At 40.6% G+C, this 16602-nt stretch overlaps 1 protein-coding gene across 1 annotated transcript; it reads left to right on the forward strand.

Annotated features, from left to right (window-relative positions):
• Window positions 1-3436: 3436 nt before the first annotated feature.
• On the forward strand, window positions 3437-16395 carry LOC136691417 (type 1 phosphatidylinositol 4,5-bisphosphate 4-phosphatase-like). The gene is made up of 7 exons (XM_066663979.1): window positions 3437-3455; window positions 7144-7361; window positions 9947-10053; window positions 14031-14130; window positions 14211-14263; window positions 14375-14465; window positions 16282-16395. The coding sequence occupies exons 1-7, from the start codon at window positions 3437-3439 to the stop codon at window positions 16393-16395; spliced, it is 702 nt and encodes a 233-aa protein (XP_066520076.1).
• Window positions 16396-16602: the final 207 nt, after the last annotated feature.

The following is a 16602-nucleotide window of genomic DNA, read 5'->3' on the forward strand; positions in this document are numbered from 1 at the left end:
TATTGTTTAGAAGGAAGAAGTTACGCAACATCCAGCCTTTCACGTCTTTTACACTTTTAAACAGTGCTCTGTTTTTTCTTTAATCTGTGTTTGTCATCGGTCTCGGCTGAAGTATACAATTGCATGTCCTCTGCGTAACAGTGAAAGTTAATGTCATGGTTTCATAACTGTGCCTAGTGGTAACATGTATAATGAAAGTAATAATGGTCCTAAAATAGAGCCTTGTGGAATTCCAAATCTTATTTTAGAATAATTTGAAGATAAATTGTTTACTTTTACAAATTGATAACATTCCATTAAGTAAGATTTGAACCATAATAGGGCTGTCCCTGTGATTCCAACCATGTTTTCTAACTTTCTAACTAGGAGAATATTGCGGTCTATCGTATCAAAAGCTGTACTGAGGTCAAGAAGCACCAACAGGGATATGTGGCCTTGATCAGAGGCAAGAAGAAGATCATTTGTTATCTTGACTAGAGCTGTCTCAGTGCTATGATGTGGCCTGAATCCAGATTGGCATTTTTCATACATATGATTTTTGTGTAGATATTAAATAAATTGTTGGGCCACAGCTTTTTCTAAGATCTTGGATATAAATGGCAGATTAGAAATAGGCCAGTAATTAAACAATATGCTAGAATCAAGATTTGTTTTCTTGATCATATGTTTAATAACTGCTCATTATAAAACTTTGGGTACATGGCCCAGGCTAAGGGATGAGTTTACTATAGTTAAAAGAGGATTGAAAATAGCTGGTAGTACTTCTTTGAGTTATTTTGTGATTATTGCATTACGTGTGCAAGTTGTACAGTTTGCGAAGGTGATAATCTTCTGTGGGAGTGGGTAAAAGGTTTCAAGACTTTCTTTTACTTTACGTTTTATATCACCCACATCAGATGACAGCCAGGTCGGATTTAATACTGTGGGTTGAGTTTGTTGTCTAATATACTTGATTTTATTATTAAAAAAGTCCATAAAGGCTTTATTTGTGAGAGTTGCCAGAATTTGTGGTTCAGCACCTGCCTGATTGTTTTGTAGTTCTGGGAAACACACTAAACAGTACTCTAGGATTATATTTATTAATGTAGATCAGCAAGGCCAGATATACTAAGCAAGCTTTAGTGAGAGCATTTCTATACTCTATAAGGTTGTCCTTCCAGGCAGAGTGGAACACTTCCCGCCATTACCACTCTAGTTTCTGTGCTGTTTGTTTTAAGGTATGGATTTTGCCATTGTTCAATGGGGCAAGCTTTTCTGTCTCATACTTTTTCTTTTAACTGAGTAGTCTATTAGTACCTAGCTCCATTGGGTCTGATGGAGTGGGAACTGGGGTTGATAATTCTGGGAGGCTTTCTATAAATTGTAGAGCAGTAGATGGTTTTATTATATGCTTTGTAGAATAGCGAGGGGAAGTGCATATTATATGGCTAAGATGAAGCTCATATGGAATTAGGTAATGGTCAGACATTGCTGAGGTCTGCGGTAAGATGGATAAGCTTAATATGTTAAGACCTAGTGCCAAAAATATATCTAAAGTGTGACTACAGTAGTGTGGAGGCTAGACCAATAGAGTCTAGGATTGAAGTAAATGCCTTTCTAGTGGGTCATCTGCCTTCTCAAATTGGATACTGAAATCTCCTTAAATTATAATTTTATCATTGCAGACAGCTAGGTTTGCAGCGACCACGGTTTCCACCAAGGTTAGTAAGTGGTAAGAACAGAAATAAGAAAAGAGATAACAGAAAAAACAGAAATAACAGGAAAATCAGGGCAACAAAGTAACTTCTTCTAAACAATCTTGGGTACAGGAACAGCCAAACAGTTTGCCAGATCAGCAAGTGAGTGTTAATAGTATTTTTGTGTTACAGACAGATACGTGTGAGAATGGATTGCACATTTACTTGCAATTCTCTATTTTACCACATTAACTGGACTTCCCAGTTCCACAGTTAGGCAGCTGCAGCTTATTAAAAATGCAGCAGTTAGTATTCAATGAAGGTTTATAGACGATTTATAGTATAGAGAAGATTTATAATTAATTAACCACTTTAAATCAATCCTGTGTTTAAAAAATGTCCATATAAAAATTTGCTTTTTGAGTTGACTAAAATATAGTCTCATTGATGTCTATGAATGGAAGATTAGAGATTGTTCTATAGTTATTCAGCATAGGTCTGTCTAAATTGCTCTTTTTATAGAGAAGCTTAATTACTGCAGTTTATTGCTTGAAGAAAGATCCCTAAAAAGAGAGACCCATTCACTATCTGCAGTATGTAGCACTTCCTTCATAAAGTGCATAGGCAATATATCTAATATGCATGTAGATGGTTTTCTTCTAGGGTTTCTAATCAATAGCAAATACTTCAGACAGGGTACATTTCTATGAGGCTGTACTAGAACAGTTATACTCTTAAAAGATGTATTGATGATATAATGGATTGATGATAGGATGATCTCAGCATGTGGTCTACCTTTATGCTTTTGCTTCGGATGTTCTGGGAACTCAAATATGGGTTTGGCAATAATGATCTAATTCAAGATGAAGAGGGAGTAATACCATGTTCTTTCATGGTTTATTTAGTGCACATCTGCCTAATTACATCAATATTTTCACAGTCTGTAGACACTCATGATTCATCCACAACATGGCCAAGAAACTTGACTGTTCTCCTGAGGAACCAGCACTTCTTGGGTGCTAATTTTAGTTTGTGAATCTTGACTTTTATTGATGTCATTTTAATACCAAGTTCTTTTTAAAAGCACATTTTTAAATGTTTTTATAAAATTTTAAAATGTTTTAAATACATTTACATACACATAACCAATGACAACCAGTGACAAGTTATTAGTGAGTCTACACAAAATATACAGTGTGAGATTAATGCAGAATTTAACTTCATTTATTTACTTCTTCATGAAAAAATTTACAAATACATTTCCAATAACTATTCATTTATTCATTATCTGTAACCACGTTTCCAGTTCAGGGTTGTGGTGGGTCCGGAGCCTATCCGGAATCACTGGGTGCAAGGCGGGAACACAGTGTGTCCTTCACAGTGCGACACATACTCACACCTATGGACACTTGAGTCACCAATCCACCTACCAACATGTGTTTATGGAGTGTGGGAGGAAACCCACACAGACACGGGGAGAACACACCAAACTCCTCACACACAGACACCTGGAGTGGGACTCAGACCCACAACCTCCAGGTCCCTGGAGCTGTGTGACTGCGACACTACCTGCTGCACCACTGTGCTGCCCTCGAATAACTATCAGTTACTAAATAATAACAAATAATTGATAATATATTTTTCACATTTAATGAAATTAATAAAACAAATATTTACATGATTAAATTGATACATTTAAATCAACATCTAAAATACATCAATCAGCCATCAACCAGCATTCAAATCTGGAAGTTGCAGGCATGATGATGTACTGCTTCGGTATGTTGTAAATAATGTTTGGGTTTTCTCTGACATTAAGTGCCGCTAAAGCATGTACCTGTTCTCTAGCTCTATCCGTCCACCTACACTGTATTTCACTTGATTGCTCAGCTACAGTGTAATTCTGTTTTTTGGTGTAGGATTTCATCATGTCGATCCACTCTGTAACTGAGCATTTGTCTAAATGATCGTCTAAAAAAAAAAAATCCCAGGCTTCCTATTTGGGTTGACACTAACACTAAAACATGAAGTGTCATTACCACCAGATAAATAAAGTCTACCTTTCTTCTGTGTTTTGATTGCACTGAAAATTGAGAAAATCCATTGAACCTAATTCCTAAATGTAGCCTCACTGATTTGTGATGCCATTTGACTAATCATTTTACTAAACTGTTAAACTAGATTTACATTATTAGAAGCTGTGGAGATGCATGGCTCACCCTGAGCAAACTTCCCAAGAGAGTTGGCAGCAACACTGTAATGATTATTGTTCATTTATAACTCAGACACAAGGTCTTGCTTTCCAAACTGTTTATTCTGAAGCAGATTTTAAAATCCATAAATATATATTTTAGAGTCCACCTCAGAGCTCTCATTCATCAGTGGTATGGCAGCAGGATAAAGACAGTTTGACATCATTACAAGAAATGATTAAAGGCTCCCTAAAACTTAATTGTAACCTTTTGGCTTCATTCTTTTTTTTATATACTTTTTGGGAAACTATTTTAATAATTATTTAATTTCAGTTATTTTACATGTGTGGTTGTAATGGCATCACAGGTAGTGGTCTAGTTGTTGCTAATTGTAACATCAGAGGCGACTGCTCTAAGACTGCAAGGGAAGCTCATCTTCCCCTAAAATGTCAAAAAATAAGTGATCAAATGTATACTGTTGTGTGTACATGTCATTGAATAAATGTGCACTACAACGCGCTCAACTTTTGTTCAGAATCAGCTTCTTATCACTGGTAAAGACGCGGCTTTCCCACAGATTCAAGGTGCTTTAAACAGAAACTGCGATAGAAGTCAGAAAGAGTGATAGAAGTCAGTCTACAAACACAAGCAGCTACAAAAAAACCCACCAGAAATAGAAGCTCGATTTGTCGCTAGTCGTTGCCGCTAAAAGGTTTAAGAAAGTCTGGTTCAACTCAGAACAGAATGAAAATGTAATGCTCCCACGGATCTTTACACCAAAGGATCGCTGATTCGGTCATTTCACTGTCAATCAAAAGGGATTCAGCCTCAGACAGATCATCCAATCATCATGCAGAAGCTGAGCGTCCGGGCCAGCCGAGGCCAGCCCACTGCCCCATAGACCCCCAGAGACGCTGAGCGTCCGATGGGCGGGACAAAGCCCAGCATTTATCCAATGACTCGTCTCGTTTCCCTGCACTTTGCTGCTTCGCAATTTAACTCTGAACGTCCACACCGTTTAAAGCACCGTGAAGGGAATGATTGAGAGGAAAGCCGCGTCTTTACCAGTGATAAGAAGCTGAATCTGAACAAAAGTTGAGCGCGTTGTAGTGCACATTTATTCAATGACATGTACACACAACAGTATATATTTGATCACTTTTTTCTGACATTTAAGGGGAAGCTGAGCTTCCCTACAGGGTGGCGCAGCAGGTAGTGTCGCAGTCACACAGCTCCAGGGGCCTGGAGGTTGTGGGTTCGATTCCCGCTCCAGGTGACTGTCTGTGAGGAGTTGGTGTGTTCTCCCCTCTGTAGGTGTGAGTGAATGTGTGTGTGTCTGTGTTGCCCTGTGAAGGACTGGTGCCCCCTCCAGGGTGTATTCCCGCCTTGCGCCCGATGATTCCAGGTAGGCTCTGGACCCCCGCGACCCTAAATTGGATAAGCGGTTACAGATAATGGATGGGTGGATGGATGAGCTTCCCTTGCAGTCTTAGAGCAATAAGACAATATATGGAAAATTGTTTAGAAATCAAATTAAAAAAAAAAGCAAAACTGATTGTTGTAATAAATGAAAAAAATTGATATTGACCCCCCTCTCAGATGTAGTAAAATATTTCATTTTAAAACAAGGTTTTAAAGCAGTTCACATGGCCCATGTGAATTTTCTTGAAGGATTGGTGCTACAAGATACTGTGTGATACTGATGTAGTAGATTCTTTCATATGACCAATGCTCTGTATTCCACATAAGACTTTGCACATTTATGCATGATATCAGGAAAGTATATCACATTGTCAACTTTAGTCTTGGTCTATGGTATCTGGTGTTTGGTAGTGTTTTGCTGCCAACAATAAAACTGCTGCAAAATAGCTGTTGACAACTTGCCCATCCATTACAGCAAACTTGATTATAAAAAAATTATCAGTTCTCAGGCCTTAGCATTGGCTCTAAAAGGTGCTTTGAAGATAAGACCCAGTTTCTATAAGAGCCTTTGTTCAGGTAAAATATTTGTTCACGTTTACCAGAATTCTGCTCGACTACAATGGGCTTCTACAGAAGAACTGATAAGATTCTTAGGTCTCACAGAGCACACAGGCCAACTCAGAGTGACCAATTTCATTATTATTAACTGTAGTACTACGCATTAGACACCATTATTCTTTTCTGTGTAGCTGTAATATTTTTAGGGTTTTCCAAATGTTACATTATAACAGACATAAAGCCTTCTTTATTGACATTCTCCCTTAAGTCAATTATTAATACATTTTTAGCTCATTTTCTTTATTTTGTAATTATGTCACAAAACAATTAAGCAACTATTCTCATAATATAGCTTAATATATATTATAAAGGAAATATATAGTTATAACCAGTTACATAAATTATAGATCAGATTTTCTAACATTGCTAATATTTTCAGATAACAGATTATATTTAAAATATATACTCAGGCAAGTTATGTTTTGTTGACCACTCTGGTCTGAGGTCATCATCCATATTTGTGGCCAGTTTACAGAGATTAGCACTTCATATGATCCATGTGAGTTGTCTTGAATGATTGGTGCTAACCGATACTGTGTGATACTGGCGTTATCTGTAGAGACTGTTTTCTCAAGCAAAGTGTATTTTTATACAGCCTTATCAACCAGTTATCGACAGTAAGGTAAATAGTAGCATTTTATCATATGACCAGTGCTCTGTATTCCACATATGACATTGGACATTTATACATGATATCAGGAACATATATCACATAGTCAACTTTAGCATGGGCCTATGGTATCTTGTGTTTGGTAGTGTTTTGATGTGTGATTGCTATGGTATGGAGGTGGTGTTTAGGATGTGCTTAGGTGGTTGATATGGTATCTGGTGTTTGGTAGTGTATTGTTGCATGGTTACTATGTAAGTGGAGGTGGTTGTTAGGATGTATAGGCAATAAACTGCTAGATTGCCATAGTAGAGTGACATCAATTGACAAACATTGCATAATAATAATTTATTGTAGTTTCTAATAATTCCAGCTGATGTGGAAAGATGTAAGAAATTAACTAGAATTAGAATTATTAATTCAGTTGGTTTCTGTTTGTTTAAATATGTGATGTAAACCTTCCTTGTATCTTGGATTTAAGGATCAAGAACTAAGGAATTGATTCTGAATGTACTGGGCCACTTGGAAATGTCATCAAATTCAAACAGCCCTTTCTCTACTTGTCTTTTCCCTCTTTCTTTTCCTTCTGCATGTTCCCCTTTTCTTAATTCCTACTGCTTCTCCTCAGATGTGCCTTCGCACCCCCCAAGTCAGGATGCCCTCCCAGGTTATGAGGCGTCCCCAGGTCATGAGGCCTCCCCGAATCAGGATGATCCCCCTCCATACTCAGCGGTAGCAGGTGATGGCTCACTGTCGCTGAGCTGCAGTGTGTGTGGAGCTCTCATCAGTGTAAAATCTGAGAGCACTCAGAGAATTGTAAAGTGCGGGGTCTGTCAGGAGGCCACAGTGAGTAACCCTGATCATTCCTGACACCTACTGATCGGTACTGAATTTTACTGACCATTACTGATATTAATGACAAATTCTGCTTTGCAATTGTTCAAAAAGGCTACTGGCAGGCATTGACTTTACTGATAGCAGTTGGCTTAATAAATATCACAACAATGTTTTATCTGATTTAATACAGTCGAAAAGGATTTACAAGTACATACTGGTCCCATGGCCCCTCCGTTCCTTATTTTGATTTCAGAAAGTTAGCATCCATACTGATGAGCCTTATTGCCTTTTACCGACCTTTACTGACATTTACAGACTATTATTGAAGCTTACTGATCTGTACTGACATTTACTGATCTTATTGATAATTACTGACATTTACTGACTATTTGCATCTATAACAGCTTCAGTTCCTCTGGGAAAGATTTCCACTAGGCTTAGAAGTGGGTCTTTGGGAATTTTTGACCATTCTTCCAGAAGCACATTTGTGATTCCAGACATTGATTTTGGACAAGACCTGCTTTGCAGTCTCCGTTATAATTCATCCCAGAAGTGTTCTATCAGGTTGAGGTCAGATCTCTGTGCAGGCCAATCAAGTTCTTCCACACCAAACTCACTCATCTATGTCTTTACCGTCTTTACGTGAGTCCAGTTATGTTGGAACAGGAAGGGGCCAACCACAAAATGTTCCTTCAAAGTTGGGATCATGAAATTGTCCAAAATCTCTTAGTACACTGAAGCATTAAGAGTTCATTTATATACCATTTATATATTAATTATATATACACCATAATCCTTCCACCACCAAATTGTACACTGGCCACAATGCAGTCAGATAAGTGCCGTTTTCATGGCAATGGCCAAACTCATTGGCTTGCCACTGCTCTAGAGTTCCATGGGGGCTTTACACTACTGCATTTGATGCTTTTAGTAATGAAACAATTTCACAAGAGGACTTGTTGCACAGGTGGCATCCTCACATGATCCACTCTGGAATTCACTTAGCTCTTTAGAGTGACCCATTCTTTCACCAATATTTGTATAAGCAGTCTGCAGACCTATGTGTTTGGTTTTATACTCCTGTGGCATTGGAAGTGAATGGAACACCTGAATTCAATTATTTGGATGGATGAGTGAATACTTTTGGCAATATAATGTATTTACCTACCTTTATTGACCCTTAATGATTTTTAGAATAGAATAGTAAGCCTTTATTGTCATTATACACAGCATACACAGTATACATAATACAACGCAATTGCTGCTCCTTAAAAAGTGCCCACAATGCAATATTTAAATAAAAAAGTTACAACTAACTAATAAAAACAAACTGTGTAAAAAATGCTACTGTGCACAGACAAGAACTCAACATATAAGTACCCAATAGACAAATAGGACAGACAAAACAGATGAGACACTGTAAATGTCAGTTAGTGCAGATTTCCATTTAGCAACTTGATGACTTTGGGAAAGAAGCTGTCCCTGAGTCTGTTTGTTTTGGCCAGTATGGACCTACCAGAAGGTAAAAGGTTAAGGAGGTGGAAGCCAGGATGGGTGTTATCCTTCAGAATGTTCCTGGCCCTACGGAGACAGTGAGAATTATAGAATGGAGTTTATGGAAGGCAGAGAGCAGCCAATGATTTTTTCTGCAGTCACCCTCTGCAGCCTCTTTCTGTCAGCCTCTTTGCAGCTGGAGTGCCACACTGTCACAGCATAGGTCAGTAGGCTCTCTATGGTGGAGCGGTAGAAGGTCAACAGCAGGCACGTGTGTAGTTGCTCCTTCCTGAGCACCCTCAGGAAATGAAGCCACTGCTGGGCCTTCTTAAACAGTGCAGAGGTGTTGACTGTCCAAGAGAGGTCTGCAGAGATGTGAATACCAAGGAATTTGAAAGATTCCACTTGCTACACATATTCACGGTTCATGTGTAAGGGGGCAGGAGTGGTCCTGTTCCGTTGGAAGTCCAGGATGAGTTCTTTAGTCTTAGTGATATTCAGTGCCAGGTTGTTAGCTACACTCCACTCACCAAGTTTCAGGACCTCATCTCTGTAGGCCGTCTCGTCTCCTCTTGTTATCAGTCCCACCACCGTTGTGTCATCAGCAAATTTCACTGTGATGTTGGCAGGACTGCAGTCGGATGTGTAGAATGAAAAGAGAAGTGGGCTCAACACACATCCTTGGGGGGAGCCGGTGCTGAGGGTACGGACGGAGGAGAAGTGACAACCCAGTTTCACCTGCTGGGGTCGGTTGGTCAGAAAGTCTTTGATCCAGTAGCAGGTTAATGGTGGAAACCCCAGATCAACTAACTTGGGGATCAAAAGGTCTGGTCTGTATTAAAGGCAGAGCTGTAGTCAATGAAGAGCATCCTGACATAGCTCCTCCGTTTCTCCAATTGACTCAGCACTGAGTGGAAAGCGATGGCTATTGCATCTTCTGTAGATCTGTTAGTCCGGTATGCAAACTGATGTGGGTTTCTGACTTTAATGACATTTACTGAACTCACTGACTTTCTTGTTATTTTTATTACTTTCATTGTGCATCCTTTGAAGAGCAAGATTATATTTTTTTGCATTTTCCACCCCCACACATAATACAGCCGATAAAGAGCCCGCCTGCAGGAAAGATGTTTGTGCGCTGCTCCTGTAACTGTCTCCTGATCTGCAGGGCGTCTGCACAGAGAGTGGCCTGTCCCCGTCCACACTGGTAAGAAATTAAAATTCAGGAGAATTAAAAAGTAGAAACAGACTCAAAATTTAAGCTTTAGAGATTTCAATACTATTGGAAGTTAATGCAAGTTTCAGTTATAGAGAAACTCATGTTCACTACTGTAAATTACAACATGTGTGTATTGTGTATTTTGATTAAAAATTTTTATTGACTCAAGAAAGGACACATGTTAAGGCCAATTATACTTCTACATTGATGCAACACAGAGCCTACGCTATTGTGAGCATTTACACTTCAGTATAATGCATTTACACCACCACAACACTTCAAACAAGGTTGAATCTCAAACATTGTCCTCTACACTATGTAGTACACAATGCTGTGGTATATTAATATGAGATTTCTAAATTTTTAAATTGCACTATTTAGGGGGTTGTTGTTTGGGACACCCTTCCTGGATCAGGGCCTTGTCGTGGCGGAAGGTCTTGTGTCATCGGGAGCTGTTAGCTCCCAGTAGGGTCTCCCATGGCAAACCCTGGAGTGAAGATCCAGACAAACATGTTCCAAGAAGCATTCCTATGAATACAACCATTAGAACTCAGTGTACCCTGCCAAAGAGAAGGTTACCAGGACCTACCCCTGGAGCCAGGCTTGGGGGGTAGTGTTCAATGATGGCCAGGCAGCCCACATAACACGGCCAGGCTCAGCCCCAAATGGCAGTGTGGGAGGATCATGTGGGCTCACCACCCGCAAGATCCAGAGTAGGCAATGCCCATCGGGCACAGAGCTGTGCGAAGAGGCCCCTAGTGTTGTGGAACTTGGCAGTGGAAACTGGGTTTGGTATGTGGAATGTAACCTCAATGGGGGGAAGAGACAGAGCTAGTGCGTGAGGTTGAGAGATACCAGCTAGATATATTTGGGCTCACCTCTACACACAGTGTGGGCTCTGGAACCAAACTGGAGATTGTCCTAGTAAACAAGAGGGTCGCTTGCAGAAAACAATGCAGAAACAATGCAGCTTGAGCTTGCAGAGAGGAAAACTTTTTTGCTGGGGGGCGTCAAAGCTCAGGTTAGCAATGCCTGGGAAACCTGAAGAGGAGTGATTGAGAGGAACGGCATGCCTGATCTGAACCTGAGCGTTGTGATGTTGTTGGACTTCTGTGGTAGTCATGGTTTGTCCATAGCGAACATCATGTTTGGAACATAAGGTTGTACTTGGTACAAGAGCAGCCTGGGTCAATAATCAACCTTGTGGTCATGTCTTCTGATCTGAGGCCATATGTTTTGGACACTCGAGTAAAGAGAGGGCTGAGCTGTCAACCTCTGATGGTAAGTGGAGAATGGTGAAGAAAGCTGCTGGACAGACCTGGTAAGCCCAAACATATAGTAAGAGTGTGCTGGGAAAAGCTAGCAGATGACTCTGTCTGGATGGATTTCAACTTCTCACATGTTCCGGAGGAGGTATGGGGAATGGAGTCGGAATAGACTTCCATCGTGAAAGTGGCGGCATATAGCTGTGGTCAAAAGCTTGTCTGTGCTTGTAATGGCGGCAACCCAAGAACCCATTGGTGGACACTGGGGGTGAGGGAAACTGTCAAGCAGAAGAAGAAGGCGTTTCGGGTTTGGCTGGCTCAGGGAACTTCCGATTCTGCAGATGGGTACTGGCAGGTGAAATAGCCTGCAGCTGTGGCAATTGCTGAGGCAAAATCCAGATCATTGGAAGATTTTGGAGAGGCAATGAGGAATAACTTCCGGGCAGCCTCAAAGAGGTTCTGGAAAATACTCCAACAGCTCAGGAGGGGGAGAGGGAACACTGTTCAAGCTGTGTTCAGCAAGGATGGTGAAACTATGAACTTGGTTTAGCGTATTGTTGGGTGTTGGAAGGAGCACTTTGAGGAACTCCTTAACCCTAGAGACATGCCTCCTGTGCAGGAGGTATGGCCAGATGTGTTTGGGGTTTCAGATTCCATTTCCTTGTCTGAAGTCACTGAGGTGGTGAAAAAGATCACAGTGGATGACATGCATATACAATATTGCATGGAACTCTGGGACGGTGCCTTTGGATTGGCAAACAGAGGTGGTGGTTCCTATTTTTAAAACAGGGGACCAGAGAAAGTGTGGCAGTTATCATGACATCACACTTATCAGCCTCCCTGGGAAAGTCTATGCCAAGGTGCTGGAAAGGAGAATCCGTCCGATAGTCAAACCTAGGATTTTGAAGGAACAATGCAGATTTTGTCCTGGTCGGGGAACTATGGACAAACTCTTTACTTTATCACAGATGACTGAGGGGGCATGGGAATTTGCTACTCCACTCTACACATGCTTTGTGGATTTGGAGAAGCAATATGACTGTGTTCCAAGAGAGATTCTGTGGGAGGTGCTCCGGGAGTATGGGGTGCTAGGGTTGCTCTGGCTAGCCGTACAGTCCTTGTACTTTCAGAGTTTGAGTTGTGTTTGCATCCTTGACAGTAAGTCAAGCTTGTTCAATGTGGGCATTGGATTTTGTCAGGGTTGTGCCTTGTCTCCAATCCTGTTTCTAATGTTCATGGTCAGGGTGGTGAGGAGGAGTAGCCTGGGACAGGAAGGCTTCTATTGTGGGGCTCGGGAGGTGGCAACTCTGCTTTTTGTGGATGACGTTGTTCTTCTGGGTTCTTCGCATGGAGGCCTCCAGCATTCACTTGAGCAGTTTGCAGCCGAGTGAGAAGCGGTCGGTATGTGGATCAGCACCTCCAAATCTGAGGCCATGGTCATCTCAGGGAAACAGATGGCATGCTCCCTTCAGGTAGGGGGCGAGAACCTACCCCAAGTGAAGGAGTTCAAGTATCTCAGGTTCTTGTTCACAAGAGATGGGAAGAGGGATCATGAAGTTGACTGTAGTTAGGGTGCAGACTGTACCATACTGTTGTGGTGAAGAGAGAGCTGAGCCATAAAGCAAAGCTCTCAATTTACCAGTCAGTCTACATACCCACTTATGGTTATGAGCTCTGGATAATGACCAAAAGAACGAGATTCCGGATACAAGAGGCCGAAATGAGCTTTATCTGATGGGTTGCTGGGCATAATCTCCGTGATCGGGTGAGGGGCTCAGTGACTAGGGAGGAGCTAGGAGTAGAGTCACTGCTCCTTTCTGTCGAGAGGAGTCAGTTGAGGTGGTTTGGGCATCTGATGAGGATGCCTCCTGGACGCCTCCCACTGGAAGTATACCAGGCATGTCCAACTGGAAGGAGGCCCTGGGGTAGACCCAGGACATACTGGAGGGGTTTCTCTTGGGAGTCAACATTTTTGGTATAAATAAATAATTAGAAATGAAATAAGTTGTGTTTTTTGTTTCCCCTCTTTTTCTTTGCCAGTGACGGTGTTCTATCTTTAATTTCTTTTGTCTCATCTTGTCCCTCACTTTTGTTTTGGGAAACTCTCTTGCCTTTTGTTTTCTTTTGCTCAGTAATTTTGAGCTAATCAGTTTTCCCCTGATATCTTAAGTTTTCCTCTTGTGTTTCATTTTTTTCTGGCACTCTTAATGTCCAGAGGGGTTGTTTGTGTGTCTCTGCACTTGAGGCCTATTTCTCTAATGCTCTGTTGGCGGCTCACCCTGTTTGCTCTAGTCTCCCAAGCCTGGGGGTTTGGGGTTCCAATCCACTCCTGGGTGAGCTGCCACATTACAGCTGGCATGTACCGTTTCTCCTTTCAAGATTTTTTTTAAATTCCTTTCAGAGGGGATCCACTGATCCAAAATGAACATAAATTTGTTTTTCCCTTGGCCTCACAGCCAGTTGAAAAATAACTCATTCACATACATCAGTTATAAAGACCCAGTAACAAAAACAGCTTTTTTTTAATCCTGAAGGAGAAAGAGGCTGAAAAATGACCATATAAATTGAATTGAGTTTTTTTTTTTACACAAACATTATAACTGGATCCAGGGGAATAAATAAAACAAAATGCAGAACATGGGTGGTTTTCACTTTTTTTCAATTAATGTTTTAGTCTGATTGTGTTCTGTTTGTTTTCAGTAGGAGGGTGATAGATCTGACAGGTTATGGATTGAGCGGAACTGAGTGGCAATATGGTGGAACAAGAGTGAGCTGTGGACACTGTGGCCAAACATTCCTGGTCAGAAACTACCTTACTCACAACATTATTACTGCTAAGAAATATAAAGAGCATTTACAATCTCAAGTCTATTTTTTCAGGGTCCCCCTTCAACAATGAAGAATCAAGTTCGCTGTCCTCTGTGCCGTAAAGTGTATGACTTGTTTAATTAATTCAATCTGCTTAGATTACTGTGTTTTAATTATTTATAATGTTTTAAAGAGGACATTTTACTGATGTTTGGATTTCTCTCTGTTTTTCTCAGGAGCTTTATTGGGAGAGAGTACCCTATGAGACGCTGTCTTTACTTCATAGTCGTTGCCATTATCCTTGCTGCCTTTGCTGGTGTGCTCATGGTAAATAATTGATAAATAACTTAGGGTCAATACACCTGACTGATCATCTCAGAGTTACATAAGATTTTTTTTTTAATTAATGACATAATTGTACTCAGTATCTAAAAATTATCTTGGCACCACATGTAAATAGTGCTCTGTTCCAAACAGCACCCTACTCCTAATATACTGCACTTCACAAACGAAGATTACTACAGCTACACCCAATGCATTAAAATTTAGGAAGATGTGAAGCTTTTTGCCAACTAGAAACTGTTTATTATCCAACATAGGGTGCGCTTTTTTGGGTGCAAGAGCTTATTTCTATGAAACACATACGTTGTGCACTAGCTGGAGACATTTGAGAAGCAAAAGAGAAAATTAATTTTTCAAAAAGTATAAAAATTTTCTCCACAAATCTGTTAAAGCCTGAGCTCAGGGTCGCCTGATCATATTCTCTGCCCCAAAAACAGAGTGATATGAGACCATGGCTGATGTTGGTTCACCCAGGATGTGATGTGATCTATCCCAATTTAATGGTGGTAGACATATGTGCAGAACAGTTAGATCTAAGGACAGGTAAAATGAGAAAGAAAGAAAAACAACTCCAAAGAAATTGTGGGATATGAATCCAGGCCATCAGTACTCAGGACAAACGTGTCACCACTGAGCCAACAAGCCACGGTGGGAAGAGCTTGTAAAGAAATTCAGCACTTAAAAATAAAACACCACACTAAGCATGAGAAAATGGCAGAAAGAGGAGAACAAATAATGGAACAAGAAGGATGGCAGCCCAGATAAAATGGGGAAAACTAAACTCAAGGTCTTTCCAAATAAAGCTAGGTGACTTGAGTTGCTTGAAGAACTTTTTTCAATTAAATTCCCCCCCTCTTATCAGCTGAAGTATAAGGGGTCTTGAGAAGGAAAAGCTTGAAAGGAACAAGAGACAGAGAGAGAAAGACTTGAAAGAGAGGGGCTGTGTAACTACATGCACCCTCACAGAGAAGGAAAGGAGGTGTAACCAAGAGGTTCTCAGGCCTCAGATACTATATATTACCAGCAGGGAACTTGGCTCATATTTGAGCAAAGTGTGACTGGATCCCTGGATTTATATAAAAAAATAAATTAAAAAAAATAAATATATGACAAAGCAAAAGCAAAGCAAAACCACTGTTACATTGGCTTTGACTTTGCTTGACCTCTTTACAGAAAAACAATACACAAGAACTTGCATTTTAAAAATTAAATGCTGAATTAATGTCAGAATATAATACAATCACCTCAAAATGTAATAAATGTGTAATGGTATCCCCAGGTGAGGTTTGAACTTGTAACTCCTGGACACAATCCAGGAATCCTACCAGGTGAACTACCAGCATAATCGAGCAATGCACCCAAGTGCTAAACGCGTTAGTGGCTGTGTGATCTATCACTTGGCCATGGCAAGTGCGTAACATGTGCTCTGCTTATCAGGGGGAAAAAAAGTGCAAAAACAGCTGGAAAAAGGAATAAACCCAAGTTTGAGTGGGAAAGGAAAACAAAGAAAGCCAGGGGAGACTGGCTACCTTGAAAAATAACCAAAGTTTATACTCTGAGATTCTCCCAAACAAAAGAAGATAATGGGACCTGAACAGAAAGTGGAAAGAAACGTTATCCATTTACACCACAGAAGAGGGATACCACAAATTGGGGAACAGAGAGAAATCTCTTAGCCCCAGTAACGTGGTGGCAGAGAAAACAAAGGGATAGTGAGAAACTCGCTATTCTCAGAATAATAACTTTTCTAAGAATGAAAGGCGAGCGCAATGAACTCTCAGTCCTTTACTGATATTGCCAGCCTCAACTCTCCAAAAGAAAGCAGAAGACCAGAGAAGACAACTTGGGCCCACCTTCTGGCCAGGCCAGCAGGTCTGGTTATCCTCCAAGGATTTACCCCACTGTGGCACTGTGAACATGCCAAAGCAAAATACAAAGCAGGGATTGCAGCTGAGAGCCGTGCTCTATTCATGCCACAATGAAAAGCAATCACTATCAAATCACAATTCTCTACCATATTTGGGGTGTGATTAGCACTAATGTATCAGGAATATTGTAATGAAACATGATATGCTACTGGACCAGATCTAGTTTGTTGGGAGTGGTGACAATAGTAAAACAC

Source organism: Hoplias malabaricus, chromosome 3 (assembly GCF_029633855.1).
Source record: "Hoplias malabaricus isolate fHopMal1 chromosome 3, fHopMal1.hap1, whole genome shotgun sequence".
In the NCBI taxonomy this organism is placed as follows: Eukaryota; Metazoa; Chordata; class Actinopteri; order Characiformes; family Erythrinidae; genus Hoplias; species Hoplias malabaricus.

What these genes read in the sequence shown, in the direction of transcription:
- LOC136691417 (XM_066663979.1), top strand. An exon ending in GCCTGTCCCCGTCCACACTG is followed by an intron (nt 10,054 to 14,030) that starts GTAAGAAATTAA and finishes GTTTGTTTTCAG; the next exon opens with TAGGAGGGTGATAGATCTGA. An exon ending in ACTGTGGCCAAACATTCCTG is followed by an intron (nt 14,131 to 14,210) that starts GTCAGAAACTAC and finishes CTATTTTTTCAG; the next exon opens with GGTCCCCCTTCAACAATGAA.